Source organism: Triticum aestivum, chromosome 6D, assembly GCF_018294505.1.
Source record: "Triticum aestivum cultivar Chinese Spring chromosome 6D, IWGSC CS RefSeq v2.1, whole genome shotgun sequence".
Taxonomy (NCBI): domain Eukaryota; kingdom Viridiplantae; phylum Streptophyta; class Magnoliopsida; order Poales; family Poaceae; genus Triticum; species Triticum aestivum.
Window position 1 is genome coordinate 69,601,422 of NC_057811.1, and position 26,819 is coordinate 69,628,240.

Genomic DNA, 26,819 nt, shown 5'->3' on the forward strand with positions numbered 1-26,819 from the left:
CTTTGTTGAATAGCACTGAGGAATAAAAATTTGCCTGGCTGGCAGTCCAGAAACGCCTCTTCCTAATGCGAGCAGAGTCATAGGGGTTGTAATCAGTGAAGAATACGTGCTCGCCGAAGAAATCATTAGCCTTGAATTTTTGCTTCCTTGAGAATGGATCCTTTGGCTTGGGCAGAGGAGTGTCAGTCAGTTGCATTACAACCTCAGGAATTGCAATCTCAGGTTCTTCAAGCTGAGGAATTTCTGGTTCCTCTTCAGTGGCAGCCTGGGTCTTCAATTCTTCATTTTCATTTTCTTTGGCACTAGTGGCTGGAATTTCTTCATGAGCTTCATCAGATCCCATTTGAACTGTAGTTGCTGGGGACTGGGGAATTTGTTGCAATGGTGTGAAGAGTGGAGAGTTGGGGTGCTGACTTTCCCAAAAGTCATCATTCATCACTCGTGTGGTACAGCCAATGTCCACGTCTTCATCTTCTATTTCTTCAACGCTGGCCTCTTCAGCAGTAAACTGAGGCATAGGCGAGGAAACTGTGGGGGTTGAAGGGATTTTATCCACTTCAATTTCTTCATCCATCTGCTCTGACGAAGCAGCAGAAGGATTTTATTCATCAGATCCGCTAGGGATCACATATTCTTCATCAAAAGGGACGATTTACGTTGATGGCATGGAGGAAACAGGAACATCATCAATTGGATTAGCAAATGAGCTTGTCAATTTCTTCATCTTCTTCGGTGCTGAAGAATCTGAAGGAGCTGATGCTTTCCTTTTCTTCACTGCTGCACGCTCTGCAGCCTTGATCTTCTTCACATCTGATGCAGAGGGAAGAATTGGAGTTGGGGTAGGCGCAGAAGGAGCAGAGGAATGTGGTTGATTTTCTTCAGGCACAACTGATGCAGTTGCCCTGACCTCTTTATTTACTTCAGGCGCACCACTAGTGGATGCCCTGGCAATTTCATCAGCGGCTAGAATGCAGTCATCAGCCCTGGAACTCACATTTTCTTCAGCAGCCTGAATGTCATCAGTGGTGCTGGCATGTTCTTCAGTTGGCTGAGCAGATGCTTCAGCCTGACGAATTTCTTGTTGCAATGGGGCTGCAACATTGGAGGTGAACTTCTTAGTCAGTTTAACAAACCTAACCTTGGCTCCTTTCCAATCAGCATAGTGAGCATTGAAATCATCGCTGAGGACTTTGATTTCAGACTGGATCTTCACAAGTTCATCAGTTGTCATAGAGACAACGTTGTTCTTCAGGAATTTCTCCTTCCTGTACTGCGCTTTCTTGAGCTGGCTGGCCTTCTCAAATTTCCATTTCTCTTCTTGTATGAAGGCAGTCAGCATATGACTTTGGCCAGGACTCAGCTTGAAGTCAGGCATAGGAGTGTTTGGGTCCTTGTGCCAGAGATCAATGTAAGGAGGATCAACTTTGGATCCAAAAGCAGAGGCACATTTGTGCCCTTGGCTCTAGCGGCCCTGACTTGCCTATCTCTGATGATTTCAGCAAGTTCTTCATCATCAGCTTCGTCTTCTTCAGACGGCACTTGGAAGGCGACCTGCTTCTTGTGAGGACTTGGGCGAGAGCCTCGTCCAGCAGTGGTCTTTGTCTTCAGCAGTAGACAGTGATACGCAGTTCTGATTCTTGGAGGACCAACAGACCAAAGATCGTCCGAGGAAATGACATGTACCAGATGTTGACTTGCGGTCCACACGATCACCAGCATAGTCAGAGTCAGAATATCCAATGAGATCAAAAGCCGAGCCCTTGGGGTACCATAATCCAACTGTTGGTGTGTGAGCTAGATATCGAAGAATATGTTTCACAGCCTTATGGTGTGATTCCTTCGGTGTAGCTTGAAATCGGGCACACATGCAAACACTAAGCATAATATCTGGCCTAGATGCACATAAATACAATAAAGAACCAATCATGGAGCGGTATACCTTTTGATCAAAGTCAATACCATTTTCATCAGTGCACAGATGACCATTTGTGGGCATCAGAATTTTGACGCCTTTGCAATCTTGCATGTCAAATTTCCTCAGTACATCCTTGAGGTATTTCTCCTGAGATATGAATATGCCATTGTGTTGTTGACGAATTTGAAGACCTAAGAAGAATTTCAACTCTCCCAACATAGACATTTGATATTCTTCACTCATCATATAGGAAAATTCATCACTAGAACGTGGGTCAGTACAGCCAAAGATAATATCATCAACATATATTTGGCACACAAACAATTCACCATCATAAGATTTAGTGAAAAGAGTAGGGTCGAGTGAACCGGGTTTGAAGCCTTTCTTCATGAGGAATTCCTTCAAAGTATCATACCATGCCCGAGGGGCCTGCTTGAGGCCATAGAGGGCCTTATTGAGTCTGAAGACTTTGTTAGGATGCTTTGGATCTTCAAAACCTGGGGGTTGAGCAACATATACTTCTTCCTCAAGCTTACCATTGAGGAATGCACTTTTCACATCCATTTGATATAAAGTGATATCATGATGGTTAGCATAAGCAAGTAATATGCGAATAGCTTCAAGTCTAGCAACAGGTGCAAAAGTTTCATCGAAATCAATTCCTTCAACCTGTGTGTAGCCTTGAGCTACAAGCCGTGCCTTATTCCTCACCACAAGGCCATTTTCATCTTGCTTGTTGCGGTAGATCCACTTTGTGCCAATGATATTGTGCTTGCGAGGATCTGGACGTTTAACCAGTTCCCAGACGTTGTTGAGTTCGAATTGATGTAATTCTTCTTGCATGGCCTGAATCCACTCAGGCTCCAGAAATGCTTCATCTACCTTAGTGGGCTCTGTGATAGAGACAAAAGCATAGTGCCCACAAAAGTTAGATAAATGTGAAGCTTTTGAGCGTGTGAGAGGACCTGGTGCTTCAATGTCATCGATGATCTTTTCAACTTGCACTTCTTTTGCAACGCGAGGATGAGCAGGTTGTCGTCGAGGAATTTGATCAGCATTTTCTTCAGCACCATTTTCTTCAGGTGCATTAGCTCGACGTTCTTCATGTTCTGGAATGAATTCTTCAGCAGATTCTTCGGTAGGAATGACATCCTCAGTAGCCTTGAACTTGATAGTTTCCTCAGGTGCTGGTTCATCTATCACAGAGGGTAGGTGCTCTCTTTGCGAGCCATTAGTTTCATCGAACCGCACATCTACAGTTTCAACAACCTTGTGAAGAACGTTGTTGAAGACTCTGTAGGTGTGCGAGTCCTTTCCGTAACCAAGCATAAAACCTTCATGTGCTTTCGGTGCAAATTTAGCATTGTGATGAGGATCTCTAATCCAACATTTAGCACCGAAGACTTTGAAATAACTCACATTGGGTTTCTTGTCAGTGAGGAGTTCATAGGCAGTCTTCTTGAAGAATTTGTGAAGATATACCCTGTTGATGATGTGGCACGCAGTATAAATTGCCTCAATCCAGAAGTGACGAGGCGTCTTGTACTCATCAAGCATAGTGCGAGCCATCTCAACAAGAGTTCTGTTCTTGCGCTCCACGACGCCATTCTGCTGAGGAGTATAAGGAGCAGATAACTCATGAGTAATACCAAGTTCATCAAGATAGTCATCAAGACCAGAATTCTTGAACTCAGTTCCATTGTCACTTCTGATGTGCTTGATCTTCACACCAAAGTTGGTTGAAGCCCTCGAGGAAAATCGTTTGAAGACTTCCTGCACTTCATGTTTGTAAGTAACAATGTGTACCCATGTGTATCGAGAGTAATCATCAACAATAACAAAGCCATAGAGAGATGCGTCATTTGTGACTGCTGAGTAATGGTTAGGACCGAAGAGATCCATATGAAGCAATTCAAATGGTCGAGTAGTGGTCATGATAGTCTTCGCTGGATGCTTAGCCTTGGTCATCTTTCCAGCTTCACAAGCTCCACACAAGTGATCCTTGAGGAATTTGACATTCTCAATGCCAATGACATGCTTCTTCTTCCCAAGCGTGTGCAAATTCCTCATGCCTGCATGACCAAGTCGTCGATGCCATAGCCAGCCTTCTGAAGCTTTTGCAAGTAGGCACACGGCTGGTTGCGGTCCTGTAGAGAAATCAACAATATACAAGTCTCCTCTCCTAAAGCCTTCGAAGACTTTGGAATTGTCAGCTTCCATAACCACAACACAACGATACTTGCCAAAGACAACAACCATATCAAGATCACAAAGCATTGAGACAGACATGAGGTTGTATCCTAAGGACTCGACAAGCATGACTTTGTCCATGTGTCGATCCTTTGTGATCGCAACCTTACCTAGACCCAATACCTGACTTTTGCCTTTGTCAGCGAAGATGATATGCTTCAGATGCGATGGTGATAAGGGAGCATCCATCAATAGATTCTTGTCACCAGTCATGTGATTTGTACATCCACTATCGAGGACCCACTCAGTGGCTTTGGGTTGATCATCCTGCAGATGAATTAGTGCAGCTTACGAACTTCATATACTTCATCAGTGAAGAATATGACATCACAATTCATCAGACCAATTTCATCAAGCAATGCAACAGTTAAAACAGTATGAGGACGTGAGAAATGAAAGTTCATTTCTTCATGATTAGCCTGCGTCCTTTCAGGCACTTTTCAGGTCTCCAGCAAATTCTTCAGACGTTAAAGTACGTCTGGAGACCTGACCCTGCATAAAAGATTAGTTCTTTTTCTTCACCACCCACATCTGAAGGGGTGGCAAAGAGTTCATCACTCTGCGAGCTCCATACGAGAAAGGTGGCATAGAAGCCAATCCATTTCGTTTCACATAAGAGGAGTTAGGGTAAGCATATGAATAAGCAGAGAAATTCTTCGAGGACTTATGAACATAATGATTAGAAGAATAATGCTCATATTCATAGCCCTTAGCTCTTCCCTGCGAAACAGAGTTGTTAGCACGATGATGTTCATATGAGGACTTTGATCCTTTTGAGGAATATGATCCACGTGAGGAATTCGATCCGTATGAGGACTTGGATCCATATGAAGAATTTGGTCCATATGAAGAATTTGATCTGGGGTTCCTATTCTTCACAGGTGGTGTCATGAGGACATTCACCTGAAGACTTTCAAGGCACCTTTTGGGAACCCAGATTTTCTTCATAGGAGAACCGTTCCTGCAGTTAGTGCCAACATATCTAGCAAATACTTCACCATTCTGATTTTTAAACAGTTTATAGTTGGAGTCAAATGACTCATCAGAAGAATGAGAAGATTCACATGTAAAGCCAGATAAATTAGATGGATCAACTGGAGGTCCCTTTGCAGCAACCCATGAGGTTTTGGGGTACTGCTCAGGCTTCCAATATGTACCATCAGCATTGAGTTTCCTCTCAAAGGCAATACCCTCTTTCCTAGGGTTCCTGTTGAGGATCTGCTTTTTAAGCACATCACAAAGAGTCTGATGCCCTTTGAGGCTTTTGTACATGCCTGTCATGTACAATTCCTTCAGCCCTGCATCGTCAGTGATACTAGCAATGTCCTCAGATGAGGAATTAGTGATAGCAGAGACAGTTGAAGAATTTGTAGCATTAGAAGCATTTGAACATTCAGGTGAAGAATTAGCAGATTCACGTTCAATGCATTTCAAACATGGAGGAACAAATTCTTCCTGAGCAGCGCTGATTTGTTGAGCAAGTAATGAATCGCGCTCCTTCTGAAGATCTTCATAACTCACTCTTAGCTTCTCAAGATCTTGCTTTCTTTGAAGAAATTCATAAGAAAGCTTCTCATGATCAGATAAGAGAGTGTTATGTTGATCTTGAAGGGTGTCATACTTAGTATGAAGTCTCTGAAGACTTTCAGCCAAAGCTTTTGACTGATCCATTTCTTCACCCAACATATCATCGCTCTTATTTAGCATGTATTGAACTTTTTCCAAAGCTCTTTGTTGTTTAGTGGCAAGGGAAGCAAGTTTGACATAGCTGGGTCCAAATTCATCACCAGATTCATCATCACTTGACTCGGATAGGTAGCATTCAGTTACCTCAGCACTTTTTGCCATAAGGCATGATGAAGAGGATGATGATTCTGGTTCGAATGTCATCGCTTTGAGAGATTCCTTGAAGTCCTCAAACCAAGGATCATGACGGGTTCGATGACCTTCATAGACCTCAGAGAGACGGTCCCAGATAAGCTTCGCATGATTGAGATGCATGATGTTCCTGAACTGATTTTGAGACAGACAGGAGCAGATGACGTCCTTCGCCGTGAGGTTGAGAAGAGTGTACTTGCGAATGTCATCAGCTTCCGCCGTCTTGCACAGATCGGTAAGACCAATCTCAGTGACGGTCCACAGTTCGCTGTTCATCGCCATGAGGCGCTTCTTCATCATGGCCTTCCACTTGGGATACTCGTGACCGTCAAAGATGGGGCATGTCACTTTCTTCATACCTGCGGTCGACATAACTAAAACTCCAGGCGGTTAAACCAAAATCACACAGAACAAGGGAGTACCTTGCTCTGATACCAATTGAAAGTGCGTTATATCGACTAGAGGGGGGATGAATAGGCGATTTTTATGAATTCTTCACTAAGGAATTTGCCAGTGAGGAAATTCCTTAGCGAAGAACTACTTGCAGCGGAATAAGTACTCAAAAGTATGCATAGCAGAACACAAGCATGGTCATCATGATGAAATGAAGACAAGCACATAGTACAGAAAGCGTAAACACATGATAACACATGATGAAGACAAACAGACTGAAGAAATTGAACTGAGGAAATTGAGAAAGTCTCCAGTCAAAGTCTTCAAACACATATATGAGTAAGTGCACAACACAGTTATGAGGAAATGAAAGAGTTGAGGAAATAGAACCAGTAGGCTTGGTGAAGACAATGATTTGGTAGACCAGTTCCAACTGCTGTCTCAGTTGTACATCTGGTTGGAGCGGCTAGGTATTTAAACCTGAGGACACACAGTCCTGGACACACAGTCCTCACCGTATTCTCCTTGAGCTAAGGTCACACAGACCTTGCCCAATCACTCGTGGTAAGTCTTGAGGTGACTTCCGAACCTTCACAAACTCGGTCACTCGGCGATCCACAATTCCTCTTGGATGCTCTAGACCATGATGCCTAACCATCTGGAAGAGCACAGTCTTCAAAGGTAACAAGCGTCAGATCCACGTAGGATCAATCTCTTCAGTGATGCTCAATCACTTTGGGTTTGTAGGTGTTTGGGTTTGGGTTTTCCTCACTTGATGATTTTCGCTCAAAGTCCTCGGAGGATGGGATGCTCTCAAATGACAAGTGTCAGTTTCTCTCGGAGCAGCCAACCAGCTAGTGGTTGTAGGGGGCGGCTATTTATAGCCTAGGGAGCAGCCCGACATGATAAGACATAAATGCCCTTCAATGATATGACCGTTAGGTGGGTAGATATTTTGGGACAGCTGGCGCATAGCACAGCAACGGTCGGAAATTTGAGTATCAAATTCCTCAGGGCTATCATGTTCCTCACTGTGTAGGCAATCCGCACTGGCGAATTCCTAACTCCTCAGTCAGAACAAATTCCTCAGAGACCAGAAGAACTTCGTCTCTGTCACTGAAGAATATGACTGAACTGTATGAGATTTCCAATGGCTTCACTCGAAGGGATTGGTAGGTGTAGGATTTTGAGTTGAGCATCACATGGAAATTTTTCCTTAGTATTTCCTCGACCCCCTTTAACAGTACGGTGTTTCCTATGACTCAAGAAAGGGAAAATGAAACTACGAAAACACCACACTTCATGTTCCTCAAATGAATACCAAGTCTTCAAGGTCACACCAATTTCTTCACTTTCAAAGTCTTCAGAAAGTCTTCAGAAATCCAAAGTCTTCAGTCGAAGAACTTCATTTTTAGGGGTCAACTTTCTCTGTAAATATCAAACTCCTCATAGACTTATAGACCTGTGTACACTCATAAACACATTAGTCCCTTAACCTATAAGTCTTCAATACACCAAAATCACTAAGGGGCACTAGATGCACTTACAGTGTTCCGGAGCAGTAGCAACTGGGCTAACAGGACTCCGGTAAACCGGGCTATAGTAGACTACCATGGCTCAGTGGAAGCACCAGACTACATTTCCCCATAAGAGAGGCTACCAAGGATAGACAACTAGGTTGTCGGATCCCACACATACCAAGCATTTCAATCATACACACAATATGCTCGATATGTGTAAATACAACATGGCATCACAACAAAACTCTACGACAAGTATTTATTCATTAGGCTCCGAGGAGCCAAGTATTACAAACATGGGTCTCATGACCCCACATACAGAGCATACAAGCAACAAGCACATGCGGAAGCTTAACTTGTCTGAGTACAGACAACTACAAATGAAAAAGGCTGAGAAGCCTGACTATCTACAAGATCCTGCCGAGGGCACAAGATCGTAGCTGAGGTAACAAGCTAAACGTCAAAGTCCATGGGGAACTACTAGCGAGACTGAAGTCTCTCTGCAAAAACATAAATTAAGCAAACGTGAGTACAAATGTACCAAGCAAGACTTACATCAGAACTATCTACATATGCATCAGTATCAACAAAGGGAGTGGTGGAGTTTAATTGCAGCAAGCCAGCTTTGACTCGGTGGCTATCCTGAACTACGACTACAAGTAACCCTTTTGAGGTGGCGCACACGAGTCCACATATTCACCATATCAATACACCACTATGGATCCGCTCCCGTCTCCCTACGAGAACGCCATCCATAGCACTCACGCTTATCTTGCACATTTTAGAGTATCCACTTTCACTTGTCTATGAACTGTATAGGCAACCCAGAGGTCCTTCACCACGAACGCGGCTATTCGAATAGATGATGTTAACCCTGCAGGGGTGTACTTCTTCACACACGCTCTCACCACTTGTCGCCGTTTACACGACATGTACTCGGCAACCTTCAAGCGGAAGCCCAGCGAGGGTGTCGGCCACGACCTGACTAACCACACAAGTCCCTAGTCTAGGTTTATCGCCTATTCAGGTTCCATCCGCAGGGAGTCGGCCGAGGTTTCCACATACGGCCCCGAACAATGTGTGTAGGGTTCCCGAGGCACCAAACGGGCGCCTGGTACACCGTGCCACGTGCCTACCGCATCACAGCCCACCCCTCGGGTCAGCGCTGCGCACGGCCTCTAGCATACTACAAACACCAGAAACTACTTGCAACTCCCGGACAGAGGACAGGGGCGGTTAATAAGTCGAGAGGGTCCATTGGTTTCAGGCCCAACGCGTGGTAGTAGCTGTTCATGGATCACAAACACAGAACTCAGTTCCTGAGGACGGTTTCAATGAGACAACCCACCATGTACTCCTACATGGCCTCTCACCTCTACCTTTACCAAATCGTGTTCACACACTTAGCTCACACACAGTAGGACATGTTCATCACCATTCCAATTCATCCCCGATGAATCAGATATTAATGTCCATTAACTACCAAGCAACACGGTTGCTAGGAGTATTGATATCACACATCATGGTTCACTTGTCGGCATTCCGGTTGCGACAACACGGGACCGAGGAATGAAAAATGATGGCAAGAAGTATCACTGCATCAAGAATTCATAAGAGATGGTGCAATTCCTATGATATTCTTGACATAAATAGGGTAATACTCCAAGGTAGAACAAAACAAAAGCTGGATTGGCATTTGATCTGCGGAATACAACTACTTTGACCCAATCCAAGAAATGGATGAGGTGCTGGAGTTTGTTTCTCCTAGTCATTCCGGAATAGAATGGCTTGACGGACCACATGAATAATAGGCATCGATAACACGAATGCACAACTACTTCTTGACCAATCAGTTCACAGACGGAGGTCAGAATACAACTAAAGAGGGACAACTCAAAGGAACATATATCTTTCTGAGTTGTGGATGCATGGATTAGTATGTCGAACAAAGCTCGGCATATTTCTTCCGGATAACCCATGCAGAAAGGTAGAACTGGCAGATTCACAATGTAGAGTGGAGAACTCATCAAGAGCACTCTGGTTGTGATCTTTTGGTTCAGAAGAACTTCTGCCATAAGCAGTTCATGGTATTTGGGAGAACGATATACCACAGACCGCAAGACTATCACAAAAGGTTACTAATATCCTAAAGGAACAAGCAAACACTATCAATATGAAGTAAGTTGGGTGAATCTTGGGTTCAAGAACCCCGGAATAGAATGCCTACTAACTAAATGGCATCACGGGATGCTTTCAAGAATAATGGCCAGAATCATCACACTGGGGATACAAAGCATTGCTAAATTATTGAGTGGTTCTCTAAGACACCTAGGGTCATAATAATGGTTTCAACATATATGCCGAGGCAACGGAGTACCTCAACTCGACGATTAGTGTGGTTAATCTGGCCCAAAGGAACATTAGGAATGGTAAGAAGGGATTTGCAAATGCATCAGACTATTTAGAAACCTGGGATGACTCGGACAGCATAACGGTTGTAAATGCTCAAAAGATTTGAGGCATCCTGCAAAAATGGTGGCATAACCACTTAACATCACAAGATCAAGGTTCCGAGATCAACTATGAACACACAGAAGTAATAGGGACTGAACAGAGACTTGAATCCATCATTCCTATAAGTCTACGGATTAGTAACACGTGATCCTGATAGAAGATGAGAAAGCCTAGTTCTTAATCCCCGTAGAAAAAAAGGATGACTCAGATCAGAAGGGCATAAGGTAAAGGAGTAAAAGGAGCCTTACATTTCCTTCCACAATCAATTCCCTTATATAACTAGAGCATTTCTAGACTGGTTTCCACATACGGCCCCGAACAATGTGTGCAGGGTTGCCGAGGCACCAAACGGGCGCCTGGTACACCGTGCCACGTGCCTACCGCATCACAGCCCACCCCTCGGGTCTGCGCTGCACACGGCCTCCAGCATACTACAAACACCAGAAACTACTTGCAACTCCCGGACAGAGGACAGGGGCGGTTAATAAGTTGAGAGGGTCCATTGGTTTCAGGCCCAACGCGTGGTAGTAGCTGTTCATGGATCACAAACACAAAACTCAGTTCCTGAGGACGGTTTCAATGAGACAACCCACCATGTACTCCTACATGGCCTCTCACCTCTACCTTTACCAAATCGTGTTCACACACTTAGCTCACACACAGTAGGACATGTTCATCACCATTCCAATTCATCCCGGATGAATCAGACCTGACTCAACTCTAAGTAGTGGCAGGCATGACAAACAAGCATGAATGAGTAGGCACATCAGGGCTCAAACAACTCCTACCCATGCTAGTGGGTTTCATCTATTTACTATGGCAATGACAGGTCATGCAGAGGAAAAGGGGTTCAACTATCGCAGCATGTAACAGATGAATCGTTGTTGTCCTAATGCAAATAAAGAGAGCAGGAGCGAGAGAGTGGGCTTGTATCGGAATGAACAAGGGGGGTTTTGCTTGCCTGATAGAGTGGTCGAGGGGTACTACCCTTCAACTGGATACTCGTGAAAATCCTCGGGAGCAGAACCTACCACGTAGATTACACCGGTAACACAATCAATACATGGTGATATGCAACAATATGATGCATGCACATGACATGGCAAAATGAGTGTGTTGGGCTAATGCAACTACAACCAGATGGGTTTGAGCCATTTTGAACCAAAGGTTCAACACAAACTCATCTTATGAATTTAAATAGTGCTTTATCATGTTTTGATATAAACAGCAGGGTTAAGTTTCTTTGACATGCATGAAACCAGTACAGATGGATAGATTGGATTTTCTGATCATTTTTCATATATAAATCATTGCATTTGGAGTTACAGATTAATTTCTACGATTTTTTGAAGTTTGTAGCATTTTTCGGAATTTCCTGAATAAACTTAAATCCAGAAAATGCTTTACTACGTCAGCATTGCGTCACTGTGACGTCAGCGAGTCAACAGAGGCGGTCCAAGTAAAACCTGACCAGTGGGGCCCGCCTGTTAGTGCTAACTTAACTAACCTAAGTTGATTAGCACTAACTAATCCTAACCTAGATTAGTTAAGGGCCTGGGCCCACATGTCAGTGACCCAGGTGGGTCAAATCCCTGGTCAAACTGGGTCAAATCGCCGGCGTTGACCCGCGGCTCGTCGCCGGCGGAGCCAGAGACGGCGGAGGGGCTCGGGATTCCTCCACGGGGCACCGTTCGAGGCGTCGTTGGGCTCTAAGGGTAGCTGGCGCAACGACGCGTCTATTGGTCGCCGTGGTTGGGCCTAGGGTGGCCGGAGTCGACGGCGGCGAGCTCGGTTGCGGCCGCCGGAGTTCGGGAGTTGGCGGTTTCGGTGCTGCGGTGCACGGCAGGAGCAACAGGTGACAGTTTTGGGGTCCTGGCGTTGCATTGAGCATGGTGGTGTGCTCGGTCACGGCCCTAGGTGACAGTGGCCACGGCGGTGACATGAACGGCGGCAAAGAGCTCTCGGCTCTGACGGGCATCAGCGTTAGAGGAAGGAAACGAGCTAGGGAGAGGGGGGATCGACGCAGTGGCTCACAGTGGATCCGAAGGCGTCACTGCTACCTCTTGAGCACTGCGTTGGTTTTTCCCTTGAAGAGGAAAGGGTGATGCGACAAAGTAGCGTAAGTATTTCCCTCCGTTTTTGAGAACCAAGGTATCAATCCAGTAGGAGGCCACACGCAAGTCCCTCATACCTACACAAACAAATAAGAACCTTGCAACCAACGCGATAAAGGGGTTGTCAATCCTTCACGGCCACTTGCAAAAGTGAGATCTGATAGAGATGATAAGATAATTTTTTTGGTATTTTTATGATAAAGATTAAAATTAAAGAACGTAAAATAAAATAGATGTAAACTTATATGATGGAGAATAGACCCGGGGGCCATAGGTTTCACTAGTGGCTTCTCTGAAGATATCATAAGTATTACAGTGGGTGAACAAATTATTGTCGAGCAATTGATAGAATTGAGCATAGTTATGAGAATATCTAGGCATGATCATGTATATAGGCATCACGTCCGTGACAAGTAGACCGACTCCTGCCTGCATCTACTACTATTACTCCACACATCGACCGCTATCCAGCATGCATCTAGAGTATTAAGTTCATAAGAACAGAGTAACGCATTAGGCAAGATGACATGATGTAGAGGGATAAACTCAAGCAATATGATATAAACCCCATCTTTTTATCCTCGATGGCAACAATACAATACGTGTCGTTTCCCCTTCTGTCACTGGGATCGAGCACCACAAGATTGAACCCAAAGCTAAGCACTTCTCCCATTGCAAGAAAGATCAATCTAGTAGGCCAAACCAAACTGATAATTCGAAGAGACTTGCAAAGATAACCAATCATACATAAACGAATTCAGAGAAGATTCAAATATTGTTCATAGATAATCTTGATCATAAACCCACAATTCATCGGATCTCGACAAACACACCGCAAAAAGAGTTACATCAAATAGATCTCCAAGAAGATTGAGGAGAACTTTGTATTGAGATCCAAAGAGAGAGAAGAAACCATCTAGCTAATAACTATGGACCCGAAGGTCTGTGGTAAACTACTCACACATCATCGGAGAGGCTATGGTGTTGATGTAGAAGCCCTCCGTGATCGATGCCCCCTCCGGCGGAGCGCCGGAAAAGGCCCCAAGATGGGATCTCACGGGTACAGAAGGTTGCGGCGGTGGAAATAGGTTTTCGTCGTGCTCCTTGATGGTTTCGGGGTACGTAGGTATATATAGGAGGAAGAAGTAGGTCGGCGGAGCCATGAGGGGTCCACGAGGGTGGAGGGCACGCCCAGGGGGGTAGGCGCGCCCCCTGCCTCGTCGCCTCCTCGTTGATTGTTTGACGTCCACTCCAAGTCCTCTGGATCACGTTTGTTCCAAAAATGACGCTCCCGAAAGTTTCATTCCGTTTGGACTCCGTTTGATATTCTTTTCTGCGAAACACTGAAATAGGCAAAAAAAAACAACAATTGCACTGGGCCTTGGGTTAATAGGTTGGTCCCAAAAATAATATAAAAGTGTATAATAAAGCCCATTAAACATCCAAAACAGAATATATAATAGCATGGAGGAATAAAAAATTATAGATACGTTGGAGACGTATCAGTCACCAGAGAGCTCGGGGATGCGCTGTGGACGACAAATCGGCAATGACGATCTCCGGCGCCCGACGATGAACACGATGACGCTGGTGATGTTGCGGTACTCCCTGGCTTGCGGGAGTAGGCGTGGAGCTTCAAGACGACATGGCGGAGACGAGGGATACGTCGAGGAGCCGAGGCGGTGGCTCAAGGCGCGGCACGGCGAGCGGCGGCGACAGCGACTCTCGGGTGACTGTGCACGAGAGAAACAGAGGAGGGGAAAGAGAGAGCTACGAGGGGGCAGGGGGAGAAGGTCTCCGGCGTCTCCGTGGCGCGTTCAGAAGAGTCGGGGTGTCGCGGTGGAAGCAGGAGCTGGCGCGTGCGCGGCGGCCACGCTCCCTGCCTACTGGCGCGAGGAGGAAGACGACAGAGGGGGCTGCGGTGGTGGGATGCGCCAGTTGGCTGGCCTGCCAAGTGGGCTGCACAGGCAGGTAGGTCCAGGTAAGTTTCTCTCTATCTCTCTCTCTCTCTCTCTCTCTCTCTCTCTCTTTACTAATTATGTTTCTGTTTTCTATTTATTTTCCTCTGTTTTGATTTAGTTCTAAAACTAAACCATTTTGAAAACTTCTAAAAATATTTGTGGCCAGTGTTGAAATTATTCCCAACAGCCCTCAACTAGTTTCAGAATTATTAGAGCATTTAAATATTTATAGGATTTAAATGCCCCAATTCAAATACAGTATGAGTTAATTCAAAATTCCATAAATGACCTAGAAATATGTTCATCATTTTTGGCAGAGGTTTTTATCTTTATCAGAAATGATGAACATTTCCAAATGGCATTTTGGGTTCATTGAGAATATTTCATTTTGATCCTAGTTGGATTTCAATTGTTGCTAGGGTTTGAACATCCCCATTTCAAGTTTAGGCAAAATTTAAACATGATGCAACACCCAAGACTAGTCCACAACAAGGCTAAAGCTAGGGTTGTGACAATCAGACCTTAGTTACGAGTCGACGGTGGACTTGCAACTGGAAAAAAAAGGTCCGGCCTCAGTTGCGAGTCGAGGGTGGACTTGTAACTGGGAGAAAAATAGGTCGGTCCCGAGATGCAAGTCAAAGATGGACTTGCAATCGGGACAGAAAAGGATGGCCCCAGTTGCGAGTCGAGAATGATATTGCAAATGAGACAAAAAAAGGCTGAGCCCCAATTGCGAACCGAGGCTAGACTGACAACTGGGAAAAGAAGGTTGGACCCTAGTTGTGAGTAGAGGCTGGACTTGCAACTGAGATAAAATCTAAACTATGGGCCCAATTCCGTGTCGATGATGGACTTGCCACTCGGACAACACAAAATTACGATACCGGTTGCGAGTCATGATGGGAGTTGCAACTGAGACTACTACAAACTATGAGCCCTAGTTACAAGTCGAGGATGGAATTACAACTTAGATAAAAACAAACTATAATCCCGGTTGAACTTCGATGACTTTTGACTCGGGTTTAAGGAAGCTTTTCAAGTAAAAAGACTGAAGATAAAAAACTACACATGAATGGGCCCGGATGGAAAGGAAAAATGGAACGAAGCGGCTGAAAAAAAACATGTAGATGTGCTCTGCACAAAACAAAAAATGAGACAAGTCAATGAAAAGGAAAAACAATAAAAAGGTTGAAAAGTTGCACATGGCGGGCCGTAGGTGTCTCGCACAACACCATTCTTCAACAAAAAAAACATTTGGTCGAATCGCTTTGTCTATGCTCAGTTGCTCGCGCATCGTTCTGGCCACCTCCACATTAAAGAAAAATGCGAATTTTGGAGTCCGAATCCGATGGCTGAAAAGTTAGATGTGAGGTAACCATTTTCATGTAAGATCTTAACTGGGCTTGTGCAAGTGGCCCAACCTTTTTTTATTTATAACTCTCTATCTGTAAAAAAAATAGTATAAAGATGAAGAGTTATAAATAAAAAAATAAAAAAAAGAAGAAGGAACCCTTCACTGTAGCAGTGCATTCATTTTTTTGTTTCTCTCTGTGCTTTTTGTTAGGTTCCTTTTCCGTTTGGCCAGGTTTTTTTGCGTTGTTTTTTCTCTTGTTTATACCTTTTGTGGTCGGGTTGTCTTGGTTGTTTTGTCTTTTTTATTATTATTATTTCTTCATTGATTTTTCTCCTGCTTTTCATTAACTTTCGGGTTATACTTCGTTTTTTTGGTTTTTTCATCGATTATCTTTGGGTTTTTCATCTTCTTTATATGTTGGGAGTTTTTTTCACGTTTTCTTTGTCTTATTCATCTGTCTTTTTGTTTCTTTATCGGTTTTTATTGGGTTTCTTTCTTTTCATATTTTATTTTTCATCTTCACTTTTCTTTGTGTTCTTTCTTATTGTTGACTGGTTTTCTTCGTCTTTCTTTGTTTCTTTCTTGGTTCGCAATTTTCCAAATATATGATGTACATTTCATTGGTTTTCTTTATTTATTTTTCTTTGTTTCTTTCCTTGTTTTCACTATTTTTCAAATATATGATGTACTCGCTCCATAAACTAAGATAAGAGTGTTTAATCACTACTTTAGTCATCTAAATGCTTTTATATTATTTTAAAGAGGGAGTACATATTTCCTTAAATACAAGTTTTGAACACTTTTTGAATACATGGTCAACATTTTTAAAATACATGGTGAACAATTTTGAAATGCTAATAAACAATTTTTCACACATAATGTACATTTTTCGTATACATCAGGAACATTTATATATAAATGTTTACCATTTTGTATATACATAATTTTTGTTTGATGTTTACTTTTATTTAGTGCATGTTGCATAGTTTTGGTATACATTAGCAATATTTTTTATACATGTTTAACATTTTTAAATATATGATCAATTTTTTCTTACACATTTTATATTTTTCATATATATATTTATCTTGTACATGAGAAGCTGTTTTTCCACACAAATTTAAAAAAATAATGTTTGATTAACATTTTTTTAATACAGGACCAACATTTTTACATACGGTATATTTTTAGTATACATTTTTCATACAGATGATAAACATTATATATATATATATATATATATATATATATAAAACATTTTTAAATGCTTGATTAACATTTCTTAAATGTTTGATTAATATTTTAAAAATACATCATCAACATTTTTACACATTGTATATATTTTTCGTAGACATGAGAAATGTTTTTTCTATACCGATTTAACATTTTTAAATGCTCGATTAACACTTTTCAAATGTTTTATATGAAAAATGTAATATATATATAATATTTGCAAATATAAACAAAAGTAAAAAATAGGAAGCAGAAAACGAAATAAAATAGATAAAATAGAAAAGAAAAAAAAACGAGGTTGTGCCTCTGGCCTCGCGCGCTAGGCCGGCCTAGTTTCACGGGTCATGAGGCTTCACTATGTCCCACAGTAAGCGAGATATAGTCACGCCGTTTCTATGCTGCATATGTCCATGAATAGGAGCTGCTCCGCCAAAGCAAACAATGATAGGTACATCTTGGCCAAAGTGAATTATGATAGATGGATTAAGCCACCACCATGTTTCCTCGAAGTTAATGGTGACAGGGCATTGGCAAAGGCCTCTGAGGCCCTCTACAATGCAAGGTGCTTAGAAGAGATGCTTAAAGAAATAAACAAGATTTTCCTTAAGCACCCGTGCTTATTTGTACAGGGTAGACGTTTAATTAGGCATATTTCCTATAAAAATAGGCACCGGTACTTCTAAAAAACCCGGTTTATTTTTCTAAGCATCTCACTAAGTACCTAGCAATGTATAATGCCTGACCGGTGAGTTTCTAGCGTTGTTTGTAGAGCAGATGATGATACTTTTATTTTGGCGATCAAGAAAACCACACTTAGATGGGACCTTCAACGATGCTTCTAAATGTGTAATCAACTTCACATGATTGCTAGCAACAAAACTTCTCCCGTGGCCTAAAAAACAAATGGAACTACTCACATCATATGTTTCATGATCGGTAGATATAAATATATGATGAACAATCTAAACTTAACAATCTTTCACCAATAAAACTCTTAGAGCATCTACATCCGGACATAGCAAATATGACCCCTTAAACACCCGCGGACGCGCCCGGTCAGTGACCGGACGTGTCCGTTTTAAGACTACTTTTTCGTCCGCGCAGCCACACTCCTCATTTTTTTTCTCATGTGTCCGTTCACTTGTAGGTGATTGGTGGAGATGAAGAGAGAGAAATAAAAGAATGAACAAAAAAAGTGGTCCGGGGTGGGGCCGCATCCTACATGGCGGAATGCCCGGGCGGGCCCAGGCGCGTCCACGAGCCCTCATATCCTCCCCATATTTGAGATGAATATGAGGGTTCGTGGACAGCCCGGGCATATAGGGATGATATGTGGGGTCCTGTTGGGTCATGTTTTTCCTTCTCTCTCCTGTCCGATGACTGACCGGGCGCGTCCGCGAGCGTATGAGGGATGGTTTGAGAAGTCCGGTTGTAGATGCTCCTATGCATCAACTATAAGGTGTAATCAACACACACAAGTAGTAATATGATAATAGCATAGACGAATATATCAACCCAAGGAACATAAAGGTGAAAGCGCTTCGTAATTCAGACGAACCATTCAAAAGGTATCTTCAATATGAATTTTCATTACTAGAAAAGTGCAAAAAGAAGAACAGTGGGTGCATGTACACACTAACATGTGGAATACACACACTAACACGGGAAGTACATACACTATAGCATGGGAAGTAAACTTGCAAGTCAAAAGAAAATCCATGGAAACTTTTCAACGTCATATCTAGTTTCAAAGATATTGACGAGGAACACATCAGTGAATATGGTTTGTAATTTGGATAAATGTTGTAAAGATATCTTCTACTACTACTACTACTACTACTACTACTACTACTACTTTGACTCATCCTAATATTTTTTTTGTTGACAAATGGTGGATTTTATTGGCTCAAAATGGAGCATCAAGAGGATACAAACATAGAGCACACAACTAACACCAATACACATACACAAAACACATTAGAAAAATAGCAAAAAGTCATATAAGACCAAAGCTATGCATAAGCGAGAAAAAAGAAAAAACTCAAAGCAATAAGATCTGCGATTGGCAAACTACTACAATGACAATATCCGCACCACCATCTCATGATACCACACATGCGATGGGTTTCTTCAATAGCAACGCCTTCAGGAAGGATCAACGCTCGAGCATCACCGTCACCAGATCCAACCATCTAATGTAAGAATCTGAGTTTTCACCCTGAAGAATCGGTCTAAGCATATTCGAGCAATGCCTTCAACAAGATAACGACATAAAAAGTGTCGACATTGCCATGTATATAACCAACACGGGTTAGACCTAGGCTTTCCCCCCAGAACTCGAGACCAACATCACTTGTCCATTGATAGTCGTATTTAGAAAAGTTCGATTGCAAATAAAGTTTAGCACACTATACTTGGTGTGCATGATCTTGGAAGCACAATTTTTTTCGTCCACATAGATATTAAAATGTACTTTGAATAATCATAACTATTATAATATTGTAGATGAACAGAGTTTACCACAATATAGTTTTTGTGCATGGTCCTGGCCAATACAGAAAAGATACAGCGACATGAGAGTCACACACACACAGAGCGTGAGAGGTTAAACTTCAAATTATATTTGTTTATGAGATTTCCATAGTAATCATGGTTCAAAAAAGGGGTTTCCTGTCCTAATTTAAGAGCTAAACACGTAAAAATATCACACATACACAATTATAAGTGAAATTTATAAGCACGTATATGAATTTGACTCGATTCTGATCTTTTGATCATCATCTGAAAAACTGGTATATGTGAACACACAGTGCAATATAGTCAAACAATATTATTATGTACGGTCATAGACATGTGAAAAAGAAGGTATATATGTGTATGTTATCACAAAAATTTGTGAAAATAACATCTGAAACTAACATTAGTTTCATGTAACCGTATCCACCATTTTGTTTTCCAAATTTAAGTGGTATCGTTGCGCACTCAAAAAAAAAGGCTCATCCAGCGGTCAATTCTACCATATCCACCATTTATAAACACTAAAATATGCGGAGTACATCAGGGCGTCCTAGTGTTAGTAATTCCTTTCAACGAGCTTGAATTGACTACTTCCAGGTTCCAGCAGAGAAGAAATCTGCTGCATGCGAAACAGGCACTACTATTAACAGATCTCACTAACACACGTGACCCAATCAGCTGTCTCCAAGGAGATCCTGGTCACAGCCACTCCTAGCCACAAGCACGCAACAGAACCATTTCCTGGCTCTCGATGTGCCAAGTGTTCAGAGAGAGCAACATATCTCTCCGGCACCAATGGCGTCAAAGCTCAAGATTTCTCTCTCTATCCATGTTGATCTTGTCAGCTTTACACACCACATCAATCCCCTATGCCACCTCGCTACCTTATATAGCTACCTCCCCCTCTCCTGTCAAGCCATCTCCACACTCTCACCTTTCTTTGAGAACCCATACAGCAGACATTTTTCTTAGCTCTCCAATGGCGGCGACCACCACGTCCCTCTCCTCCTCGACCTTTGCTGGCAAGGCGGTGAAGAATGTACCATCGCCAGCTCTCTTCGGCGAGGCCCGTGTGACCATGCGCAAGACTGCAGCGAAGGCTAAGCAGGTTTCCTCTGGCAGCCCATGGTATGGTGCTGACCGGGTGCTCTACCTCGGCCCACTCTCTGGTGAGCCCCCGAGCTACCTGACCGGTGAGTTTCCTGGTGACTATGGGTGGGACACTGCTGGGCTTTCAGCTGACCCCGAGACTTTCGCCAAGAACCGGGAGCTCGAAGTGATCCACTGTCGCTGGGCCATGCTCGGAGCACTTGGTTGTGTCTTTCCGGAGTTGCTGGCCCGCAATGGCGTGAAGTTCGGTGAGGCCGTTTGGTTTAAGGCCGGCTCCCAAATCTTTAGTGAGGGTGGTCTTGACTATCTTGGCAACCCCAGCCTCGTCCACGCGCAAAGCATCCTAGCTATTTGGGCATGCCAGGTCGTGCTCATGGGTGCTGTTGAGGGGTACCGCATTGCCGGTGGCCCGCTTGGTGAGATCGTCGACCCACTCTACCCAGGCGGCAGCTTCGACCCTCTTGGCCTAGCTGACGACCCTGAGGCATTTTCCGAGCTCAAGGTGAAGGAGATCAAGAATGGTCGTCTTGCCATGTTCTCAATGTTTGGCTTCTTTGTCCAAGCTATCGTCACGGGCAAGGGCCCTCTTGAGAACCTTGCTGACCACATCGCCGACCCTGTCAACAACAATGCATGGGCATTCGCCACCAACTTTGTCCCCGGCAAGTAAGGTGTCTTGGGACTGTGCTCGCCATAAGGCATGTTGTCCTATGGTCTGAGTTGTACTATCATGATGTAACATTATGAGAATTTTATGCAAAGGCATTGTTAGATTTTTCCACCTTCCATGTCGTAGCTTGCGTCCATTTGACTATTTTTTTTATGATCATATCATCACAATCACAATAACAGGAGCAAATAAACACTTTGCGGTGGGCTTAATTAACTATTACCGTATTGTGCCTAGACGAGTGGCAACTTATATAATCATGTGTGCAGGTGAATTTGTGGGGCCCGAGTGAGGGAAACACAAGTGTAGATATTTCAGCCAAGCTTTATGTTTCGTGTATATTCTGCCGGCCTTCCATCAAGCCAACCATGAGAAATGATCTAAATCCATCCCACTCAATTGCAAGGCTATGATTTTGTTTAATTTCTTATTTTCCAACCAAACAGAGTGCATCCAGTTATACTGCAGCAGTGATTTTTCAGATCTCTCTACATTTTTACTTTGTGATTTGGACAACTTAGAGACATATATAGACATTGATCTAGTAATCAAGAATGATATACCCTCTCACCACGTATTCGTGTTCGGCTTCTACGTATTTGCTGCACCACTAAGAGTAATCCTAACCAACTTTGCCAACGTTACTGGGCTAACCATCAACTTCTCCAAAACCACGCTTGCAACCCTACACACAGATGACACCGTTGCTAACGACACCGCCCTTGCCATGGGCTGCTCACGCGCCCCCTTCCCCCAAACCTACCTTGGCCTCCCTCTCTCCCCTACTAAGCCTCCATCCAATGCCTTCGATCCCCTCCTAGAACGCTCCCGCATGCTGCTGGCTGGTTGGCGTGCTAAGCTGCTTGACAAAGGTGATTGCCTCATTCTTATCTCCGCAGTCCTCGACTCCCTCCTCACCTACTTCATGTCAGTCTTTCGTATCCCCAAAAAGGTTTTAAAAACCCTAGACTCCATTCGTAGAGCTTTCTTTTGGGAGGGTGAGGATTCATGTTCAGGAGCCCAATGCCTTATTGCATGGAAAAACGTGTGTATTCCGAAAAAATATGGTGGTCTAGGACTCAAAAACTTGCATCTTCAGAATAAATGCTTGCTCATGAAATTTGCAGCCAAGGCCCTGACATCCTCCTCCACCCCCTAGCTGGAATGGTTGGATCTTCAACACCCAAATGCACTAGTCTCACCCCCACCCCAAAACTCCTTTCTCTGTCGTACCATTGCGCAGCAAATACCCACTCTACAGTCCATCTCCTTCGTCCTAACAAACAGTGGGACCCACACTTATTTCTGGCACGACACTTGGCTCACCCCAACACCTCTAGCTCACACTTTCCTCACCTGTTCTCACACTCCACTCTTCAGCTGGTTAAGCTGGCTAATGTGCTGCGATACGGTTTAGAAGCTAACCTCCTTAACCGTCTCTCCCTTCTGGCAGAGCAAGAGCTTGTTGCGTTGTTGGCTGTTTTGCAGGATTTCGTTCCCTCGGCTGAGGAAGACCAAAGGTTTCTACTTCGGGGTCTTGCCTTCTCCACCAAGCATGCGTACGGCACACTCATGGCCTGGATAGTGATCCTCTTGCTCCCCTCATTTGGCGCTCCAAGGTTCCACGCAAGATTTTTTTTTTGCCTGGCTCCTCTTCAAGGATCGTCTCAACACCAGGGCCAACCTTGCCCACAAGCAGATCATCTCCACAGACATATGTCCTCGTTGTGCCATGCTACCTGAGGACTCCATGCATCTCTTTCTCACCTGCCCCCTTGCCAACCGAGTCTGGCAGCGGGTAGGCATCCTACCACAGGTGGAGGACATCATCGACCTTTGGGACACTCCATTACCTCACCACCTGCCACACAAGACTTGGCCAATTATTCTCATGTCTCTCCTTTGGAAGATATGGGCTGCGTGCAATGACATGTTGTTTAGAAACATTGACCAACGTTCTGTAATAACCCTCAGGGCTCTTATCTTTGACCTAGACCTTTGGTCACATCGTCTCATGGCAACATGTGACAAGGAGGACGTCTCCTCGTGGCGTTCCTACCTCTCTGCACGCTGCGCGGTGCCTTTGTAATTCTGTGCTTGCTGCCTTGGCGGCTTTTGAGTAATATATTCAGGTGGGGAGCTCCCCCCCCCCCCCCCCCCGTGATTCTAAAAAAAATCATTCTCACCAGCTAAAACATCGTTAGATTTGTCCAGTGCAGAAGTGCCTCCGTGCTACTACTTAAAATTTATCAGACCTAACATAAAGCAACCATTGTTAGTAACTCCTAGGATGAATGCAAGTAGGTCTAGTATATGAATCCAAATTAATCCTGGTCCAATCCTGAAAGCTAGAACAACATTGTGTCCCACACGATCATCCCCGGTATCCCATGCCGTAATCACCACCCTCTCAGGTGATGTCTCGTTGCCCCTAAACTAATGAGGCTATTCTGTCAGCAAATGTCAATCATCTAAGAACTACCTAACTTCTAGACATTTTTATACTGATCCAATTCTTGAACCAATCTTTTTTGTTCTTACCCAATTTCACCACTCAACTAATATTGATCGTTTTCACCTGACACATTACCTGAACAATAGCCCAAGATTGTACCATCAATCAGAAAGAATGCAAGATTGTATCTATCCGAGCTAACTGCCCTCCCCCAACCCAACCACTCCAGCGAAAGCCTTCACCCTCCCCTGCCCCCCATTATATATTTCAAGCAATCCTTCCTTTCTTTCACAAAAAGAACTCCCCAAAGCGACCACATCCCAAAGCCATGTGGTTCGGTTCACCACCAGGGCATTGTTATCTGAAGTGGAAACACACATTTCTGTGCTAATTTAAGAGCTAAACACATAAAAATTAAACGCGGGATGACATCATCGCCTTTGGAGGGATTCCGGATCCTGTGTCCGAAGGTCGATGGATGAGTTGTCGCCTCCAGGATCAGCCGGATGTTGATGACATGCAGCTAAGGTGCACCATGCGGGCGGCCAAGCTTCGTGACATTGAGGTCACTATGGGTATGTCAGTCAACACCTCCAATTCTTTTTTGCATTTTTCTAATGATGAGATTATTCATAATGCAAATCAGTTGGGAGTTTCACTAGGTAGTAATGGTAGTGAAATTTCTAAATCCATTAATGATAACCTAGATCTGAAGCGGAACGTGCCTTAGAAATGATTCAAAACTTAGCGGCTGTTAAACCTATGAACGACTCGGATGTAGATGCGTTGGGAGTTAGGATACTTGATAGCTTTTGTGTGGATCTTGCACCCTCTCTTCCTGAAACTGAGGAGGATGAGTGTTCTATCTCCCCTAGGGATTCCATTCTTGCAGATTCTCAGGTGGTTAGGTCAACTGAGCTTGGTTGTGAGGACCGAGTAGAGGAACAAAACAAGCCTAAATGCAAGTGGAAACAAAAGATTTATCCGGCTTCGGCTGTGCGTAGAAGTGCTAGGATCCGGGCCACTAAAAAATTTCATGATGAAGTATGAAAGGAATCTTTTGGAATAGCAGAGGTCTTAAGGACTTGGCTAAAAGAAGGTTTCTAGCGGATGCTTCTATAGAACACAAGTTGGAATTTATCGCCCTCTCCGAAATTGGCAGGGATAATTTTACTCCCCAGTTTCTTAGTACTTTATCGGGAGGTGTCGAATTCGATTGGCATTGCCTACCTCCAAGAGGAAGATCCGGTGGGATTTTACTTGGGGTTAAATGCGATACGTTGGAAGTCCGCAATGTGGTTATGGGTGATTTTGCAGTTAAGTTTCAGGTCAGATCGAAGGCTGATGGGTTTAATTGGGCTTTGGTGGCGGTGTATGGCGCCACGCAGCCTGAACTAAAACGAGACTTTTTGGCGGATCTAGTCCGTATTTGTGGTAGCGAGCAGCTCCCAATTCTGGTTGGGGGCAATTTTAACATTATTCGAAGACGGGAGGAAAAAAACAATGATAACTTTGACGGCAGATGGTCGTTTATGTTTAATACAATCATTGAAAGTTTGGATCTTAGAGAGATAGAGCTGTCCGGTAGAAAATTCACTTGGGCCAATACGTTACCAATCCCGACATTTGAGAAGTTGGATCGTGTCCTTGCTAGCGTCGAATGGGAGCTGAAATTTCCCCTGGTGACAGTCCAAGCATTATCACGCGCGATTTCCGACCATACACCGTTGCTGGTTGACTCTGGAGAGGCAACGCACCTGGGGAACAAGAACACTTTTTCTTTCGAATTAGCGTGGCTTGAAAGAGAAGGGTTCCTAGATCTGATAGCGAGAGAATGGGCTAAAGATTCAGGAGGGAGGTCGAATGTTCAAAGATGGCAAAACAAGATAAGACACCTAAGACGTTTCTTACGTGGATGGGCCAAACATTTAAGTGGGATTTATAAGGTTGAAAAGGAAAGGCTCCTTTTACTTAGTCAATCCCTAGATTTAAAAGTCGAGTCCTCCATTCTAGATACCAGGGAGCTGGAAACTAAAGTGGAGGCGGAAATGAGACTGAAAGAACTGCTTCGAGAAGAGGAATTGAAGTGAGCACTGCGAGCTAAAGTTCGCAAAATCGTCCAAGGGGATGATAACACTTAATTCTTCCATATGATTGCGAATGGCAAGCATCGAAAGAAGAGAATCTTTCAGCTCGAGCAAGATGAGGGGACGATTTTAGGACAGGAGAACCTAAAATTATACATCACCAATTACTATAAGCAGTTGTTTGGGCCGCCTGAGGATAATTTTGTATCCTTGGATGAGTCGAGGGCTGAGGATGTGCCTCAGCTAGAAGGGATGAGAACGATATTTTGACCGCCCCATTTTCGGAGAAAGAGGTGTTTGAGGCAATTTCAGAAATGAAGAATAATAAAGCTCCAGGGCCGGATGGTTTTCCGGCGGAGTTTTATAAGAAGTGTTGGCACATTATTAAGGGTGACTTGCTCCCGATGTTCCATGATTTATTTTCTGGACATTTGCAGCTATTTCACTTGAATTACGGAATAATTACTTTGCTTCCTAAGAAAACAGAGGCCGTGCGGATTGAACAGTTCAGGCCGATCTGTCTTCTTAATGTTAGCTTAAAATTTTCACCAAGGTTGGGACTAATAGGCTTACGCAGATTGCGCATTCTGTGGTGCAGCCATCTCAAACTGCTTTCATGCCGGACAGAAACATCCTAGAAGGGGTTGTGGTCCTACATAAAATTCTCCATGAAATCCACACGAAAAAACTAGATGGGGTGGTTTTCAAAGTGGATTTTGAGAAAGCGTACGATAAGGTAAGATGGCCTTTTCTTCAGCAGGCCTTGCGTATGAAAGGATTCGATCAGTCCTGGAGAAACCAGGTAGATTCTTTCACGCAAAAAGGGAGTGTTGGAATCAAAGTGAATG

At 43.7% G+C, this 26,819-nt stretch overlaps 1 protein-coding gene across 1 annotated transcript; it reads left to right on the forward strand.

Annotated features, from left to right (window-relative positions):
* The first annotated feature begins 20,547 nt into the window (after positions 1-20,547).
* Positions 20,548-21,540, forward strand: LOC123143588 (chlorophyll a-b binding protein of LHCII type 1). The gene has a single exon (XM_044562527.1). The coding sequence runs from the start codon at positions 20,629-20,631 to the stop codon at positions 21,427-21,429; it is 801 nt and encodes a 266-aa protein (XP_044418462.1). The 5' UTR covers positions 20,548-20,628; the 3' UTR covers positions 21,430-21,540.
* Positions 21,541-26,819: the final 5,279 nt, after the last annotated feature.